The sequence below is a fragment of the Herpailurus yagouaroundi genome, unplaced genomic scaffold (assembly GCF_014898765.1).
Source record: "Herpailurus yagouaroundi ecotype Mexico unplaced genomic scaffold, PumYag 142, whole genome shotgun sequence".
Classification (NCBI taxonomy): Eukaryota; Metazoa; Chordata; class Mammalia; order Carnivora; family Felidae; genus Herpailurus; species Herpailurus yagouaroundi.
In genome coordinates, this window is record NW_024412397.1 from 28,001,202 (window position 1) to 28,016,330 (window position 15,129).

General features: G+C 47.4%; 1 protein-coding gene across 1 annotated transcript in view; it reads left to right on the forward strand.

Annotated features, from left to right (window-relative positions):
* LOXHD1 (lipoxygenase homology PLAT domains 1) overlaps nucleotides 1–15,129 on the forward strand; it is a 160,612-nt gene that overhangs the window by 132,260 nt on the left and 13,223 nt on the right. Inside the window, exons 35-38 of the mRNA XM_040478489.1 lie at nucleotides 5,996–6,113; nucleotides 6,835–7,009; nucleotides 8,626–8,811; nucleotides 14,402–14,572. Of these exons, the coding sequence (XP_040334423.1) occupies nucleotides 5,996–6,113; nucleotides 6,835–7,009; nucleotides 8,626–8,811; nucleotides 14,402–14,572 (650 nt within the window). The remainder of the gene's footprint in view (nucleotides 1–5,995; nucleotides 6,114–6,834; nucleotides 7,010–8,625; nucleotides 8,812–14,401; nucleotides 14,573–15,129) is intronic.

Sequence of the window (15,129 nt, forward strand, 5' to 3'; positions counted from 1 at the left end):
TCACTTAAAAATGTTTATTGTAAAGCCTATATATTTATTAGTTGATAGCACTGTATCCTGTGAATCTCCTGCTTTCATTCACTGGATGGTGGTGATGTAAGATTTAAGATTAGGGGAAGCTGAGTGAAGAGAACACAGAAACTCAGTTCTATTTTTGCAACCTTCCTACACGTCTAAAATGATTGCAAAATAAAAAGCTAAAAGAATTTTTTAAATAGTAAAAAATGATTGAACCCCTAGTATCCATCAGGCACTGTCTTAGACACTGGAGACGGAGTACAACCAGGAAGAGAAGATCCCCAAGTTCACAAGGCTTAATACCTGAGGGAACCATAGCAAGAGCACGAACACTGTTGTGGCCTTATTGTGTGCCATGAGTTTTTCTAAGCCCTTTGAATGTGTTGGCACACCTTGCCCTCCCTACAATTCTATGAGGACCATTATCATCATCCCCGTTTTATAGGTGAGGACACTGAGGCACAACAAGGTGAAGTCACACTGTTGAAGGCCACATGGCCGGTACACTGTGGCACTGGGAACTGCACCCGTCCCTAGTCTTAAGCATTAGGTTCTATTGCCTCTTAAGTGAGTGGTAAGGATGATGATAGTGGACCTCCCATAGCCCTTAGTGTCTGCACCTTTCATCGAATCCCTGACTCAGTCCTGGGTTTGGGATGGTTTTCTGTGTTCAGCTGTTGTCCACCAAGCCATCCCTGGCCCCTGATGTGTTGAGCAGCAGAGGGGAGAGAAGGGAGACTCAGAGCCCAAGCAGGCAGTCATGGACAAGTCTCGACCACCGTAGGCAGTGGTCTGGCTGCCTGGGATGGTTGCCACAGAGCTGTGGGCCAGAGATCTGCTATCTTACATGCTGTCTGTTTGGATGTTCATGCTCTTTCAGTCCTCACTTCTATACTCTGACCCTTACTTTCATCCCAACCTCAAAGTCCTATGGTTGCTGTTTTTTTTAATTAATCATCCCATGTCACTGTCCCACCTTATTTTTCAGACAGAGAGATAGACACCTTTCTGGTAGTACTTAAACTCCAAAAGTGTTGCTCAAAAGCCACATTATAAGTATAGCCATATCATAAATGATTTGAGGCACCTTGTTACTTAAAGGATTTTGTTTTTCTGAATAAAGACTTGCTGTTTGTGATGAGAGCCATCACTGGTTTGCAAGCTCAAATTAAACTTTATTTCATTTGCAAGTGGCTCTGTTTGACCCATGCCTTGTTCTGGGTGTCCACATCTTGACTCAGGGACTTGGATAGTAAGACTCATTTGTGCTTGTGACATGTGCTGCAAGGAGATGCTTCCTCCAAGTAATGGTGTGCGACCAGATAGGAGGGAGAAACATGCACGCATACACAGAGAAGGTCTTATGTGGGTTTGCCTGCTGCAATTGCCCTGTTGTCAAATGCTGTTATACCCAGAGGCCAAAGTTGATAGCCATGCACTCACCCCACTCCCCAGCTGAAGCCCCAACTTCTTATCTTGCCACTTTGGGGGAGGCTGTTGTGGTAAACTAATTCACACTGAGATGCTGGTGAATTAATGTGGCATCCAAAAGAGGGGTCATCCTCAAAAGGTAATGTGAAAACTAAGGAATGAGTCCCTAATGGTGGAATTGGAGTCAACTGATGTCCAGTGGGCATAGGTGCTATTTTTAGACAAAGGTATGTGAGGTTTTTTTTTTTAGGGAAGTAAGTGCCTGTAAGGAATCATTCCTAGGTCTAGTAGAGAACTCATGTCCTGGGAGATTCCTTGGTCTGAAAACAAAGGGAATTCAGAGTTCTGTTGGGTCTGACCAACAGAATGGCCCCATGGCTTTCACTAGCCCTCAGTACAAAGAAGAGGAGGAGCTGAGCTCAAGGGAATGCTAGGGTTCTAGCTGCCACTTCAGGAGGCAGTTAGGAACTATTTGACCAGTGACCATGGCCAGGGTGGTGATAAGCTTGTAAGTTTCGAGTCTTCCTTCCATATCTTTATCATTTGGAACTCACACTGCCTGGTTAGCATTACAACTCTGAGAATGGAAAGAGCCCATCTTTGGGGACTTCAGGGGCAGAGGAGTCATTGGTGAGGCTGAGTCCTTCTCTCAGTTGGGCTTGGAGACAAGTCTCAGGGGACAGAAGAGGAATGCAGGTTGCCTTCGAGAGCACCCAGGTCAGGCAGTTGGAAAGTCCCAGGCCCGCCGCTGGGTGACCCCTCCAGACACATCACCTTCAGCTTGGAGGTCACAATTTAAGAGGGCATTGGCAGATTTGAACAGGTACTCAGCCTGATTCTGGCATTTGAGAATGATAAATATTTAAAATCTGTTTGAGGTTTCTTTGGCTTTGGTCTGCACTCAAACCTCTGCAAGCATACTCACGCAATATGGATGCAGGCAGGTGGGTGCAGCTCCCTGTTGCCACCTTCTATCTCATGGGGGCATGTGCCGTGTTCACTTTTATCTCAGCGGTCCTGAGGAGGGATCTGAGGGGCCAGGGGCTGTTGGCTTTGCCTTTTACCCCCCCAGGCACGTGAGCACCCGTGGACACTGACACCACCACCAAGGCAGTCGTCCGGCTACTCGCCACTCCTTGGAGCTCCCCCTATGCAGATCATCTGCCCCCCTTTAGGCCCCAAAGTGCTCCTTCCATGCCTCTTGGGCTTGTGGCAAAAATTTACTGCAAATCTAGTGGCTTAAAACAACAGGAACATATTCTCTTACGTTTCCTGAGACCAGGAATCTGAAATCAGTGGCATTTGGCAGAAATCAAGCCCAGCCTCGCCCCCTTCAAGGCCTCCGGGGGAGAATCCTTTCCTTGCCTCTTTCAGCTTCTGGAAACTGCCAGACTTCTTTGGCTTGTGGCCGCATCTCTTCAGTCTTCAAGGCCAGCATCTGTCCAGTCTCTCCCTCCCCATCTTCACATCATCTCCTTCTCTGCAGATGTGTCAAATCTCTCTTTGCCTCCCTCTTACGAAGACACTCGGGACTGCGTTAAGGGCCGTCCTTGGGTATTTGTCAGCCTACCACAAGGGCCATGACCCACAGAGCATGGATCTGAAAACCCTGTCATGTAAGGAATAGCCAAAAGTTCCAGGGACATTTAATTCCCAAAAGAATTTTATTTTGAAACATATATGGGTGGGGATACATCTCCTTCGATGACCTGTATACTTTAGTGACTTCATGCCTCTTTGGCACAGAATGATCAGAGAATATAGTTGTATTTATTTGTATCCAGTCATCCATTCACATATGCATAACAAATGTGGCATATATAACATACATTTGTACCTAAATCGTAAATACTTATGGAACAACCTATGCAGCCACCCCCTAGGCCAGGAATTGAACACTTCCAGGTCACGCTACCCCCCCCCCCCCCCATCCCTAGAGGTAACCGTTATGTTGGTTTTGAAGGTACTTTTTTGCTTTCTTTCAACATTTTCCCCTACCCTGTGCATGCCTCCCTAAACAATCAGCTTCCATTTCGTCTGGATCTCTGGGTTACGGAAGTGAATCAGGCTGCAGGCATTTTATGTGTTATTTCTTTCCTCAACGTTAGGATTTTCAGATTTCTCTGAGCTGCTGAGTGTGGCTGTGATTTATTTGCTCGTCTTCACTGCTGCTTAGTATTCTATTGACGGAGGCCTGGAGAAGAGAGGCCAGATGGCCTGTTGCAAGGGACCGGGGAGGGAAGTTGAGGCACCAGGTGTGGCCGAGCTGTTGCCAATGAAACAATGAGCTCAGGTGGGCAGAGCTGGGGCCAGAGCTGGGGCAGAGCTGAGGGGAGGCCCAACTCAGTGTAAACAGAACATATCAGGAGTTGGTGACCGCCATCCAGAGAGAGAAAGAGCTGCCCCAGGCTGACGCAGGGGCCATCACTGGAGGTGACAGGGGCATGAACTAACCCTAACCCTAACCCTATTGGTGTGGAGAGCCCAGCCTGGAAGCAACTTGGTCTAGCATGAAGCTGCGGCTGAGGCTTGACCTCGGCAGTTCCTGGGAGCCCCGGCCATGTCTCTTAAGATGCACAAAGGCAGACTGCCTAAGCAGCTGCCCCCAGCAAGGCTGGTTTTGGACCCCACACCCTTCTTCCCTGTCTTCCAGCCAGTCCCTCCCCAGGCTCCCTACCCACACACCTTCCCTAGCTTCTTAGCAGTGTCTCAAATTCTTCCATTAACTAATTGCTTTTCCACACAAAAGCCCTGGTCCTGGTTAGCTCTCCGGCTGTTCTAAGTCACAGAGACCAATGAGTGGCTGGGTGCCAGGCCCTTTCCCAAGATGGATGGCCCTTGCCAGGGAGTAGGGAACAGAAGGAAACCAGAATAGGAAGGGATTGAGGGGAGGCCAAGGTTGCAGTCCCTGAACTCCACCTCTTTAGCTGCTGAGTAGAGGCTCCTTGGAGCAGATGAGCAGGGTACATTCTGGGCCACTGGGGCGGCCCTGTCCTCCTGAGCCAGAAACAAGGGGGACCTGGGTCAGAGGCTGACTGCCTCTCCAAAGGTGCCCCTCAATGTGTGAGCCCCTCTGAGTGTCAGCTGAGGTGTCCTGAGGGGCTCTGGGACAGCAGGAAAGATGTGGTTGGTGAGTCACGGAGGGATGAAGGGTCACAGAGGGGCTCTCACTTTGGTTGCGGGCCTTTCTCCCTGAGAGAAGGAGGTCCATCCGGATGTAACTGGGGTCTAGTCCATAATAAAGGTGAAAGGGCAGAGTCATCCACTCTGGAGTCTTCTAGAAGAAAAACTTATTTCTTTGTCCCTTTTTCCGTATACCTGCCCCGCCATAAAATCTCCATAAAATAGGGATTCTTGGCTAAATTCAAAGGGTGGTAATTAACGAGAAGCGTAAAGCCAAGAATTCTAAATTCCTTTGATCTGCAAAATTATACACTTGGTGAGGAGTCAACTAGTTGAAAGATTATTTGAGGGAATTTCTAGTATGTGACATGAGCCTGACGAGGGAACTAGTGAGCACCTCCTCCTAGCTTCTGCAGACCAGAAGGACAGACAGGGCTTAAATTAGAGCAGGAGGGATTTAGGGCAGACTTTTGGAGAATGTTTTCACTTCTAATAATCATAAAGTGCACATGAGTATGTTATCGAAAAGGATTAGGCCTCTGTCCCACCACTGCCTTTAAGGCAAGGAGTAGTTCTTGGTTTTCAGTCCCAGCCACACTGGCGGTGGCCTCTGTTTTTAAAAATACTTCCTGTATACAAGGAAGCATAATTGCCATGCAGCATCATATCTTCAGTGCCACTTGCGTTACCCCAGGGGCTTATCAACAGCAGCATCTGGAATCAGTCAGCAGTCAAGCAATCAGTCAGTATGGAAGGTTGCATTATACATGCAGCATTGTGGGAAGAGGAGTAAGATTATCAAGATAGAGCATCTCACAGATGATGAGGTCATTCACCAGAAAAACAGTAATAGCAACAAACGCAATGTACCTTCTGTTTGCCTGCCTTTTAATAGTTATTACCCAATCTAAGGCCACTGCTTTTAGTTTTACAGATTGTGTATAGAAATATATCCTCTAGAGCTGAGCAGTGGATAACCTGCCCCACCATTCATGGCAACCCTGTCACTCATAGAATATCATTTAAAGCTTTGCAGGTATAGAATTCCTTTTACATTTTAAACTGACTTCACATTCACTCGGTCCTCCTGACAGTTTTGTGAGATTGCAGGGTCCGTGTCGTTTCCCCCAGACTACAGATAAGGAAACCAAGTCCCAGAGAGAAGCTTGGACTGCTCTAGGTGGCTAGAAGAATAAGATTAGGAACCAGAGCTGGTAGTTCTTGATGCAGGGCCATTGCTGTCAGCCAAACTCACTTAATCCAGGCTTTCAGGAACACATCTGGGGTGTAAGAGACAGGCTATTGGGGAGTCACTGGGAGCTGAGATAGGAGCTGAGTAAGGGCCTCCTGTACCCTCCTCACCCCTGCCCAGCCCCTCATGGTAGCTAGGTCCCCACTTTATGCCCCTCCTCTCTTCCCCTAGATTTGAGCGGGAGCAGAATGATACCTTCATCATGGAGATCCTGGACATCGCTCCATTCACTAAGATGCGGATCCGAATTGATGGCCTGGGCAGCCGGCCTGAGTGGTTCCTGGAGAGGGTAAAATGTCTTCCCTCCACCCTTTCTGCCCAGCCCTTCTTCCTGCTCTTCTGTGTTGTCAGTGGACCTGGTTAAAGTGCAGATGTCACTTTAGAGGGTTATTACACGAGCCAGGCTCCCAGCAGGAACTGGGGCAGCAGAGGCTTTAATGGTGGGCACTTCAGGCAAGAAGGCAGGAAGCTTTCGGTTGCCCCTGTAATCGCACATTAGGTAGCTGCCTCTTTTTCCATCTTGGGCTCTGCTCTCCCCCACTCAGTCCTCTCCTCTCCCATCCACCAAAAGCTATCTGTTTTGAGTCCCCTCAGGCTCCTACGTCCCTGTTCTGCCATTAACAGATTTTCCTTGAACCAACAATATGGTGCCCACACCAAGGACAGTCTGGCAGACTTCAGGTGTTTATGGCTGACAGTGGTTTTGTTCGTCCATTCTTCTGTCATTTGCTCTGCAAACGTTCCTTGTGCACAGTGATAGGTACCTCTCAGAAACACATTTGGATTAATTCTCCATTTCCAAATTTCCAAACTAAGGTGGTCACAGTAGGGGCTTCAGACCCTGTGCAAGTCATACAGAGCAGGGTCTTTGTTTGGAGAGTCTAGGTCAAAAGAACTCATCTCAGGTCTGGAGTCGTGGGTCTTTGGGGTTCAGCCAAGGGGGATGCATTAGCAGGTGGGCAGCTGATGGAAGTGAGGGCAGGTGTTCCCACACTGGCTCCCTCACCCAGATCCTACTGAAGAACATGAATACTGGAGACCTGACCATGTTCTACTATGGAGACTGGCTGTCCCAGCGGAAGGGCAAGAAGACCCTGGTGTGTGAAATGTGCGCTGTCATCGATGGGGAGGAGATGATGGAGTGGACCTCCTACACTGTCTCAGTTAAGACCAGTGACATCCTGGGTGAGTCGGTGGGGCCCTCCCGTCTCCCAGTCCCACATCCCACTACCCTTGCCCTTCCTCAAACTCGGGCCCAGGCCAGGGCACTTTTCTTTGGATGACCTTCCAAATGTTAGTCAACACAAGTCCTTTCCACCATATGTCACTGTCTGTCTGAACAAAGTAGTTCTCCCAGTTACTGAATTGGCTCTGTCCCCCATCCCCCAAGGCAGTCTGGGAGAACATGATGAGGCAGTGTGGTCAGAACTTTTGAAAGCTATGCAGGAGCTTAACTCAGAGGCCCTCTGTCTTCCTACTGCTGTCCCATGCCCCTCACGCAGATGCTGTGCATCTCAGAGGCCCTTGGGTTCCTTCCCACATCTGTGTGCTTGGCAGCCATCTTCTGTGTGCCAGCTTTAGGCCTTGGGTCTTAGGATGGAGATATGACCCTGGGCCCTTATGAATCTGACATTCTAGCACAGCTGTGACATGAAGCTCTGCCAAAGGTCTGCATAGGAGCTGGGGAACTCACAAGAGGGTGCCTTACCCGGTTGGGGATAAAGGGCAAGGGTCATGGAGGGCCTCCCAGAGGCAATGCCAAAGTCTAGTCCAGAAATACAGACAGAAGCCACTGAGGCAGATGGAACACCAGATGAAGGGTCTTACAAGCAAAAATACTAGTGTTTGCAAAGGCCTGAAGCTGAGAGGGAACACGCTCTTATGGAGGCAGTGTCTCCCGCCTACCCTTCTCTATATCAAACCTGCTCTCCAGGAGCTGTTGCGAGGAATATGGCAAACTCATTCACACTGATTATAAATGACTAGTGAGGGATCAGCCTGTTTGGTCCTAATAGCTTACATGTTCAACAGAGAAGCATTTAGCCAAAGAAATTAGGCTCTCCTGGTAGGATCTCAGGCACAAGTGATGGGTTATATAGCTGGTAAATCTGTTGGCACCTCCCTTCCTCCTTGCTCTTGACAGTGGAACCTTCACTCCTTTTGGTGGAAGTTCCAAGTGTCCACATGTTTTGCACCCTCCATCTCCTCATGATGTGTTCTCAGAAAATAGTTGATAAGTTCCTTAATAACCATAGGGGGTGTGTGTCAGGAAACTTTCATGGAGCCACCTCTTCCAGAAGCATCTCTTTTTTTTTTAACTAGGGTCAATACCTCTATTTGGCTTAAGCAGATGCTATGAAGCTCTAGTGTAGACTGTCAACCAAGCGTAGATCTGGGGAGCAAGGAACTTTCCTATTTCCCTCTGAACCCACATTGTGCAGGAAGGAGTCTGTATTTCTAAACCACAAAGCCAGTCTTCATGGCATACCTTTTAAGTATGGGTGCATTTCCCCCAGAAATAAATGAGTTCTTGCACTAAAACCACTCATACTTGCTAACCAGGACTCCAGTTAGCTCAACAGCATTTACAAGGTACAGAGATAGGACGAAGGATAGAATTGGAGACCCAAGGGTCCCAGGAAACTAACCAGCCCTTTCCAACCTCACCCGTGGCCTCGTCAACATTACACTTCCCATCCGCACCACTGGTGCTTCCGAGGAAGCCAGGATGGAGACCTGGAGAGTAAGTGGGCTGTGCGTTGGAAAGGCTAGCACCTAGAGCCTCTGTCTTTGCACCCCAGGAGCAGGCACCGATGCCAATGTGTTCATCATCATCTTTGGGGAGAATGGGGACAGTGGGACCCTGGCCCTGAAGCAGTCAGCCAATTGGAACAAGTTTGAACGGAACAACACGGACACGTTCAACTTCTCTGACATGCTGAGCCTGGGCCACCTCTGCAAGCTGAGGGTCTGGCATGACAACAAAGGTAACTCTTGCTCAAGGTCAGAGGTGGTGGGGATGGCAGGCCCCAGCTCTCCACCTGAGCCCTTTCCCATCCCCCTGGCTGCATGTTGACCTTTTACTGCAGGGTGACAGGCAACTAAAAACTGTTGATTGTCACCATTTTTACACTTGCATCAGTTAGAAAATGTCCTATGTTTCTGGACAAATTTTAGAAATCAAGCTTCGTTCCTAACACCATTTTCTTGTTCATTGCTCTTCCCCTAATGCCTATCACATTGCCTGGACTATAGTAGGGACTTGATATAGTTTTAATGGAATTTATTTATAGCCATGTTTCACTCTCTCAGATCCATTTCTGGTTTGTTCATGCCTCAGTCACAGGAAACCCACATTTCTCTGGAAACAGAGTTTCCCCCATGCCTAATACTTCAAAAATTGAGTCCTGGCCATGAATCTCAGGATCATGATTAGGTCCTCTAATACCAGCTTCCCCACCTTTTCCCCAGCATTGACTGTGTACATATCTAGACTTGCTCATTTTTCTTGGTGCATTTTTCTTTTATGCCAAAACTTGACTGCCAATTATTTCGTATTTCCTCACAGTCAAAACCCGGAAAGAAAAGGGAGGCCCCTCAGCACCACGGACAGCTGCATACAGGTCCTACTGTATTGTTGGCTGCTGCTTACTGTGGTTTATTACATGCCAGACTCTTCAAAAAGCTTGGTTCCTCTCTTGGTAACTCAAGACTATCTGATTGCCTTCTTCCTATAATGGCTCCTGGGCTTAAAGAAACCCAGAGGCACCAATATTATCCTCATTCCTTTGAAAGCAGAGAAGTGGGCCTCCTCGCCTCCAACCAGAATTTGGATCTGAAAGCAGGGAAAGGAAGATGTCTGTATCCTCACTGAACCCAAGTGGTTGGGATACTAGGGTCAGGAGAGGTACAGGGAAGTCCAGGTTCTGTGCCTAGCTTCCTCTTTATAGTAACTTTCTCCTCCATAGATGGAAGCTTAAATGTTAATATAAGCCAAGACAGCTAAATATGTCCTTAAGCGCTCTCTCTATGCCACATTTTTTCATATTTAGTTTAAAAATATTCAAGCTACATTATGCTTCCCTTGCATAGCAATTTATGAGGACAAAAATATTTCATTTGAGAGCCTTCCACCAAAAAAAAGTTGTGGATCCCTGAACAGATACCATATAAGTTACAAACATTTAGTTAACTTAATAGTATGGCAGTTATCTCTTTCCTTGATTCTACCTTTCCATCTTTTCTGTTTATCCAGCAATTTTTTAATGAAAAGATTTAAGCCTGCACAAAAGTGAGGGTAATAGTATAATCAACTTCCACATACCCATCATGTAGATTCAACAGTTATGACTTGTCATACTTGCTTTTCTCTTTTCATTTTTTCTTTTTCTTTCTTGTTTTCTTTTTGGTTGCTATGTTTCCCTTTTAAAAATGGACACTTCTATTTTTTTAACGTTTTTCCATCTCCAAGAGACAGAAGGAGACAGAGCATGAGCAGGGGAGGGGCATAGAGGGAGACACAGAATGCGAAGCAGGCCCCAGGCTCCAAGCCGCCAGCATGGAGCCTGACGCGGGGCTCGAACCCACAAGCCGTGAGTTCATGACCTGAGCTGAAATCAGCCACCAACCAACCAAGCCACTCAAGCGCCCCAAAAATGCACATTTCTAAATGAAATCCAGTGCCACTACACTTAAGCATGACTTCCTTGTGTCGTCCAGTTTCCACTCCGTATGCAAATTTCCTTAATATGAAAAATGTCTTTGTATTTTGATTTTGCTTGAATCTGGATGAAAATAAGGTCCACACACACTGCATTTATCTGTGACTTCCCCTTAGTATCTGTTAATGCAGAGCATGCTGAGTCCCTTTATTTTTTTTCATGCTATTGGCTTGTCGAAGGAAGTGGGCCCAATGATCTGTAGCATGTCTCTATTCTGGACCTGCCTGTCTACTTCTTCATGGCGTCACCTCCTCTTTATTCCCCATATTTCATACAATCTGGAAGTCAGCTCTAAAGGCTTGCCTGGATTCAGGTTCAACTTTCTTTGGCAAGAATACTTTATAGGTGATATCAGGACTTCTTTACAATGGGAATCGTGTATTTCACATTACACCACAGCAGCTCTACTCTTCCTGATTCTCCCATCCAAAAGTGGGTGCAGGGACTATCAGCCTGGTTACCCCAACCACCGCCCCCACCACCAGTCCCATAACTCTTCATCTAATGGCTTCAGCCAGTAATGATCAATTAGGATTACGAATGGTGATTTTCTAATTGTCCTTTCTTATCCACTTACTAGCTAGAATGCTTTTGTAAAAAAAATAAATAAATAAAATATAATTTCACAAGAGGAGACTGTTTAAGAAACAGACTCGCTCATAATAGGTTTCAGATGACTCACTGTGGATCCCCAGGGTCTCCACTCTCAGGCTAGTGCTGGCCACACAGTTAGCCAAGCTGTAACTGTGGGTTTGTCTTCACTAGTGAAAGCCAACCATGTGATATCAGCCTTTCCAGAGCTACCTGTTCCCAGCTACATGTTTGATAAGTTCTTCGTGGAGCTAGTTGTGGTAGGATCCCTGTCAATCACATCCAATATTTTCAAAACAAGACAACTAAATCAGCAATGAAAAAAATGCTGAGGGTGAAGTGTGCTTCATCTTAAAGGAGTTAGAGTTTTTACCGTGGTATTTACCATGAAAGGAACGGTTTGTTTATTTTCATAGAATTCTAACTTGAGAAAAGAATTTGGGATGGGTGAGGCGATGCCATGCTTTCAGAGGACAAGGTGAAGGGAAGTGCAGTGGGGTGGGAAGCAACCTGCCACCAAGCACCAGGGCAACATGGGCCAGGAAGAGTCCTTCTCTGGTTGTCCATGGATAGAGTTAAAGCCAGCCCAGAATCCACCCTTCCCTTCAGCCGACGGCTTTCCTCTGTCACCACCTTGCTTGGAATCCAGGAGATGAAATTCAGGAGTGAAACCTACCTGGGGTGTAAGGCAAGATGAATAGTGTGTTCCAGCAACAGAAATGATCTCATGGTGACCCACCTCTCCAATGAATGCCATCCCTCTCCACCAACACTCATGCATACACACACACTCACACACTTATAATTCCCATTGACTCCCACTGGTCATTTTGTCATGATGTGATATGATAGAAAGACCATCATCCTGGAGTCAGAAGAGATGGCATTAAGCCAGTGATTCTCAGGGTGTGGCTCTGGGACCAGCAGCATCAGCATGACTGGAGAACTAGTTAGGGATGGAAATTCTTGGACCTCACCACAAACCCAGTCAATCGGAGTCTCTGGGAGAGGGGGGCCTCAGTAATCTATTTCCACAAGCCTTCCAGGTGATTGCACTGCAGGTGCCAGTTCTCAGCCTTGGATACACATTGAAATCACTGGGCAGCTTTAAGGACTATTGATACCTCGGTCCTACTCCAGAGATTCTACTGTAGGTGATTTGGGTAAGGCCTGGATAGTAGAATCAGCCTCTCTCTCTCTCTCTCTCTTTCTCACACACACGCCTTCCAAAAGGACCAACATTTTGGCTTCTCATTCTCTGCCTTCCTTTTTACTTGCCTCGCCCTTTCTCTGTTCCACTCTGGAATCCTGTAAGAGCCACTCCAGCAGGTCTTATGGACATCATTTCCAGACTGAACACATTGGGGATTATTAAGCAGTTTAATTAGTTTCATGATATTATCAGGAATCATCTCAGAAAGCAACCAATTTATAACCTTATGGGCGGAACTGGCCCTAGTGTAGAAAAGTAAAATGATTATTGAGATTTTTTTTTAAAGTTTATTGATAACATAACTCACCACTCTTTTAACTCAACAGAAGTGTTTTAAATTTTAGCATAATTGTTTTAGCACTCATTGTTTTCCACTTCAGTTGAGATTCACATTTAAAAAAATATATGAAGTACTTTTTATTTTTTTTTTATTTTTAATTTTTTTTTAATTTTTTTTTTCAATGTTTATTTATTTTTGGGACAGAGAGAGACAGAGCATGAACGGGGGAGGGGCAGAGAGAGACGGAGACACAGACTCGGAAACAGGCTCCAGGCTCTGAGCCATCAGCCCAGAGCCTGACGCGGGACTCGAACTCACGGACCGCGAGATCGTGACCTGGCTGAAGTCGGACGCTTAACCGACTGCGCCACCCAGGCGCCCCTGAAGTACTTTTTAAACCCAGAATTGAAGTATCCTAGGACTGCCAATATGCATGCCCTGCCCAGAGCCTCCACATCTGTCACCCACCCCAGAAGTCCCGTGACTGAAGTGTGTGCCCATCTTTCTGTGTCTTTGTGCTTGTAAGACCTTAATGCTTTTGGATCTACAGATGTTGCTGTCAGCAGATGTTGCCGTGGGCAGTGTCCAGTCCTAGAGAATGGCTTTTTGGTGCGGACATTGGAGTGGTCCCCACACCCCCTGGTGACCTTAGAGGGCCAGACATTAGAGTAGAGCACATACAAGCCTTCCTTGTGAGGTTGCCTTGTGAACATACGTTGAGCAGCACGTATCATCACCATAACCTGTCACACCACTGGATTTCCCCCCACTGGTGGCAGGTGCTTTGGCTCTCAGAGTGCTCAGGGACTTGGAAGGGTGGAGAGTAACTGAACTGGTGCATGGTACAAATAATACGCAGCTGCCACAGCAAATGCACACGGACTTATACTTGATGGCTGTGATCTGGGGGGAGCACTTTTGAAGGACGCCCTGCCAATTAGAACAGAAGTAGCTGTATGTTCAATATTAGGCCAAGACCTTTCAAGTTTCACATATACCCTGACGAAATAGCAGCTTCTTATTCATTCTGTAACTGCCGAACAGCCAAGGTCCTCAAAGTCCTAACACACACATTCAGCATCCACTGAGCAGGTACTACCTGCCAGTCGATATGCAAGTCATTAGGGAAACAAAAACAAGTAAGACCAGGTCCCTGTCCCCAGAAGCTCGTGGTCAGGAGAGGAGACACATGTAAACAGTGATGACACAGGGTGGTCAGGATGTGGCCAAGGCAGGTGCAGGGAGCTATAGGAGCAAAGAGGACATCAGATACAGGCCTCCTGAGCAATCAGGGGACACCAGGGAAGGCTCCCCAGAGGAAGTGATGCCTGCAGTGATTCTGAAAGGATAATGGGCATGAACTAAGTGGATACTGGCGTCAGGAAGCAATAGGATTCATCGTTCAGCTGTGTGAACTCCCAGGAAGTCAGTGACCCCACTGTGAATCTGACGAAGGCCATGAGCCCTCTCCCTGGTGAATGTGGAATTATGTATAGCACAATTTCTCAGGGCCCTTAGACTGCTTCATGCCCATACGCAAATCCTCCAAGGGCCCATGAACCCCAGGTTAAGGATTTTGCAAAGAGAATTATATGCTCGGGGCTAGAGGAGCCCTCAAAGATCGTCTAACCCACCTCCTCATTTCGTTAACAAGGAAACCAAGGCCCAGAGAAGACCGAGAACTTGTGCGGGGCCACACGGCCAGTGGGCTGGGGGTAGCAGAAAGGTGAAAGCGCATTCAGCTCCCAATCCCCATCACGTCTTTTCCCCAGGGATCTTTCCTGGCTGGCACGTGAGCTACATCGACGTGAAGGACAACTCGCGTGATGAGACCTTCCGCTTCCAATGTGACTGCTGGCTCTCCAGGAGTGAGGGTGACAGGCAGACGCTCCGTGACTTTGCCTGTGCCAACAACGAGATCCGTGATGAGCTGGAGGAGACCAGTACGTGGCAGGGTGGGTGGGGGTGGGCACCCAGGTGTGATTCCTGGGCTGAAGCTTCAGAGTTAAATGCAAGGTAGCTCAGGACGGGATGGAAATGGTGTTGGTAAGTCTGAAGGAGAGACCCTTATAGCTGGAGGGGAATCAGACGTGCAGTGAAGGAAAGAGTCTTGGGAAGGCACATAAATAAACACCCTAAATGTTACTCGGTGAACTTGGAACAGCCAGGACACTGCTACCAAATCTTGGCCCCAATCACGGGGATTAATTAGGTAGCAGGAAAAACACTGGGGACAAGCTTACCCTGTCCCGAGGGCCAGGCTGGGCACTTTGGTGGGAAGCCTTCTCTGGGTTGTTTTTATATCATGGGCTCCATACAATTGGTACCTGTGGCCACAGCTGACAGATCAAGACTTCTGGAAACAGAATTTGCAGGGGGAGTCAGCATCCCCATCGGCCACTTTCTTTGATCCTTCCTCAGGTGATATTTAAAGGGAAAGAGTTTAAATTGATCCCTAAAGTGGCTGGCCATCCAGGACTGGGGAGTTGTTTCTTTAATA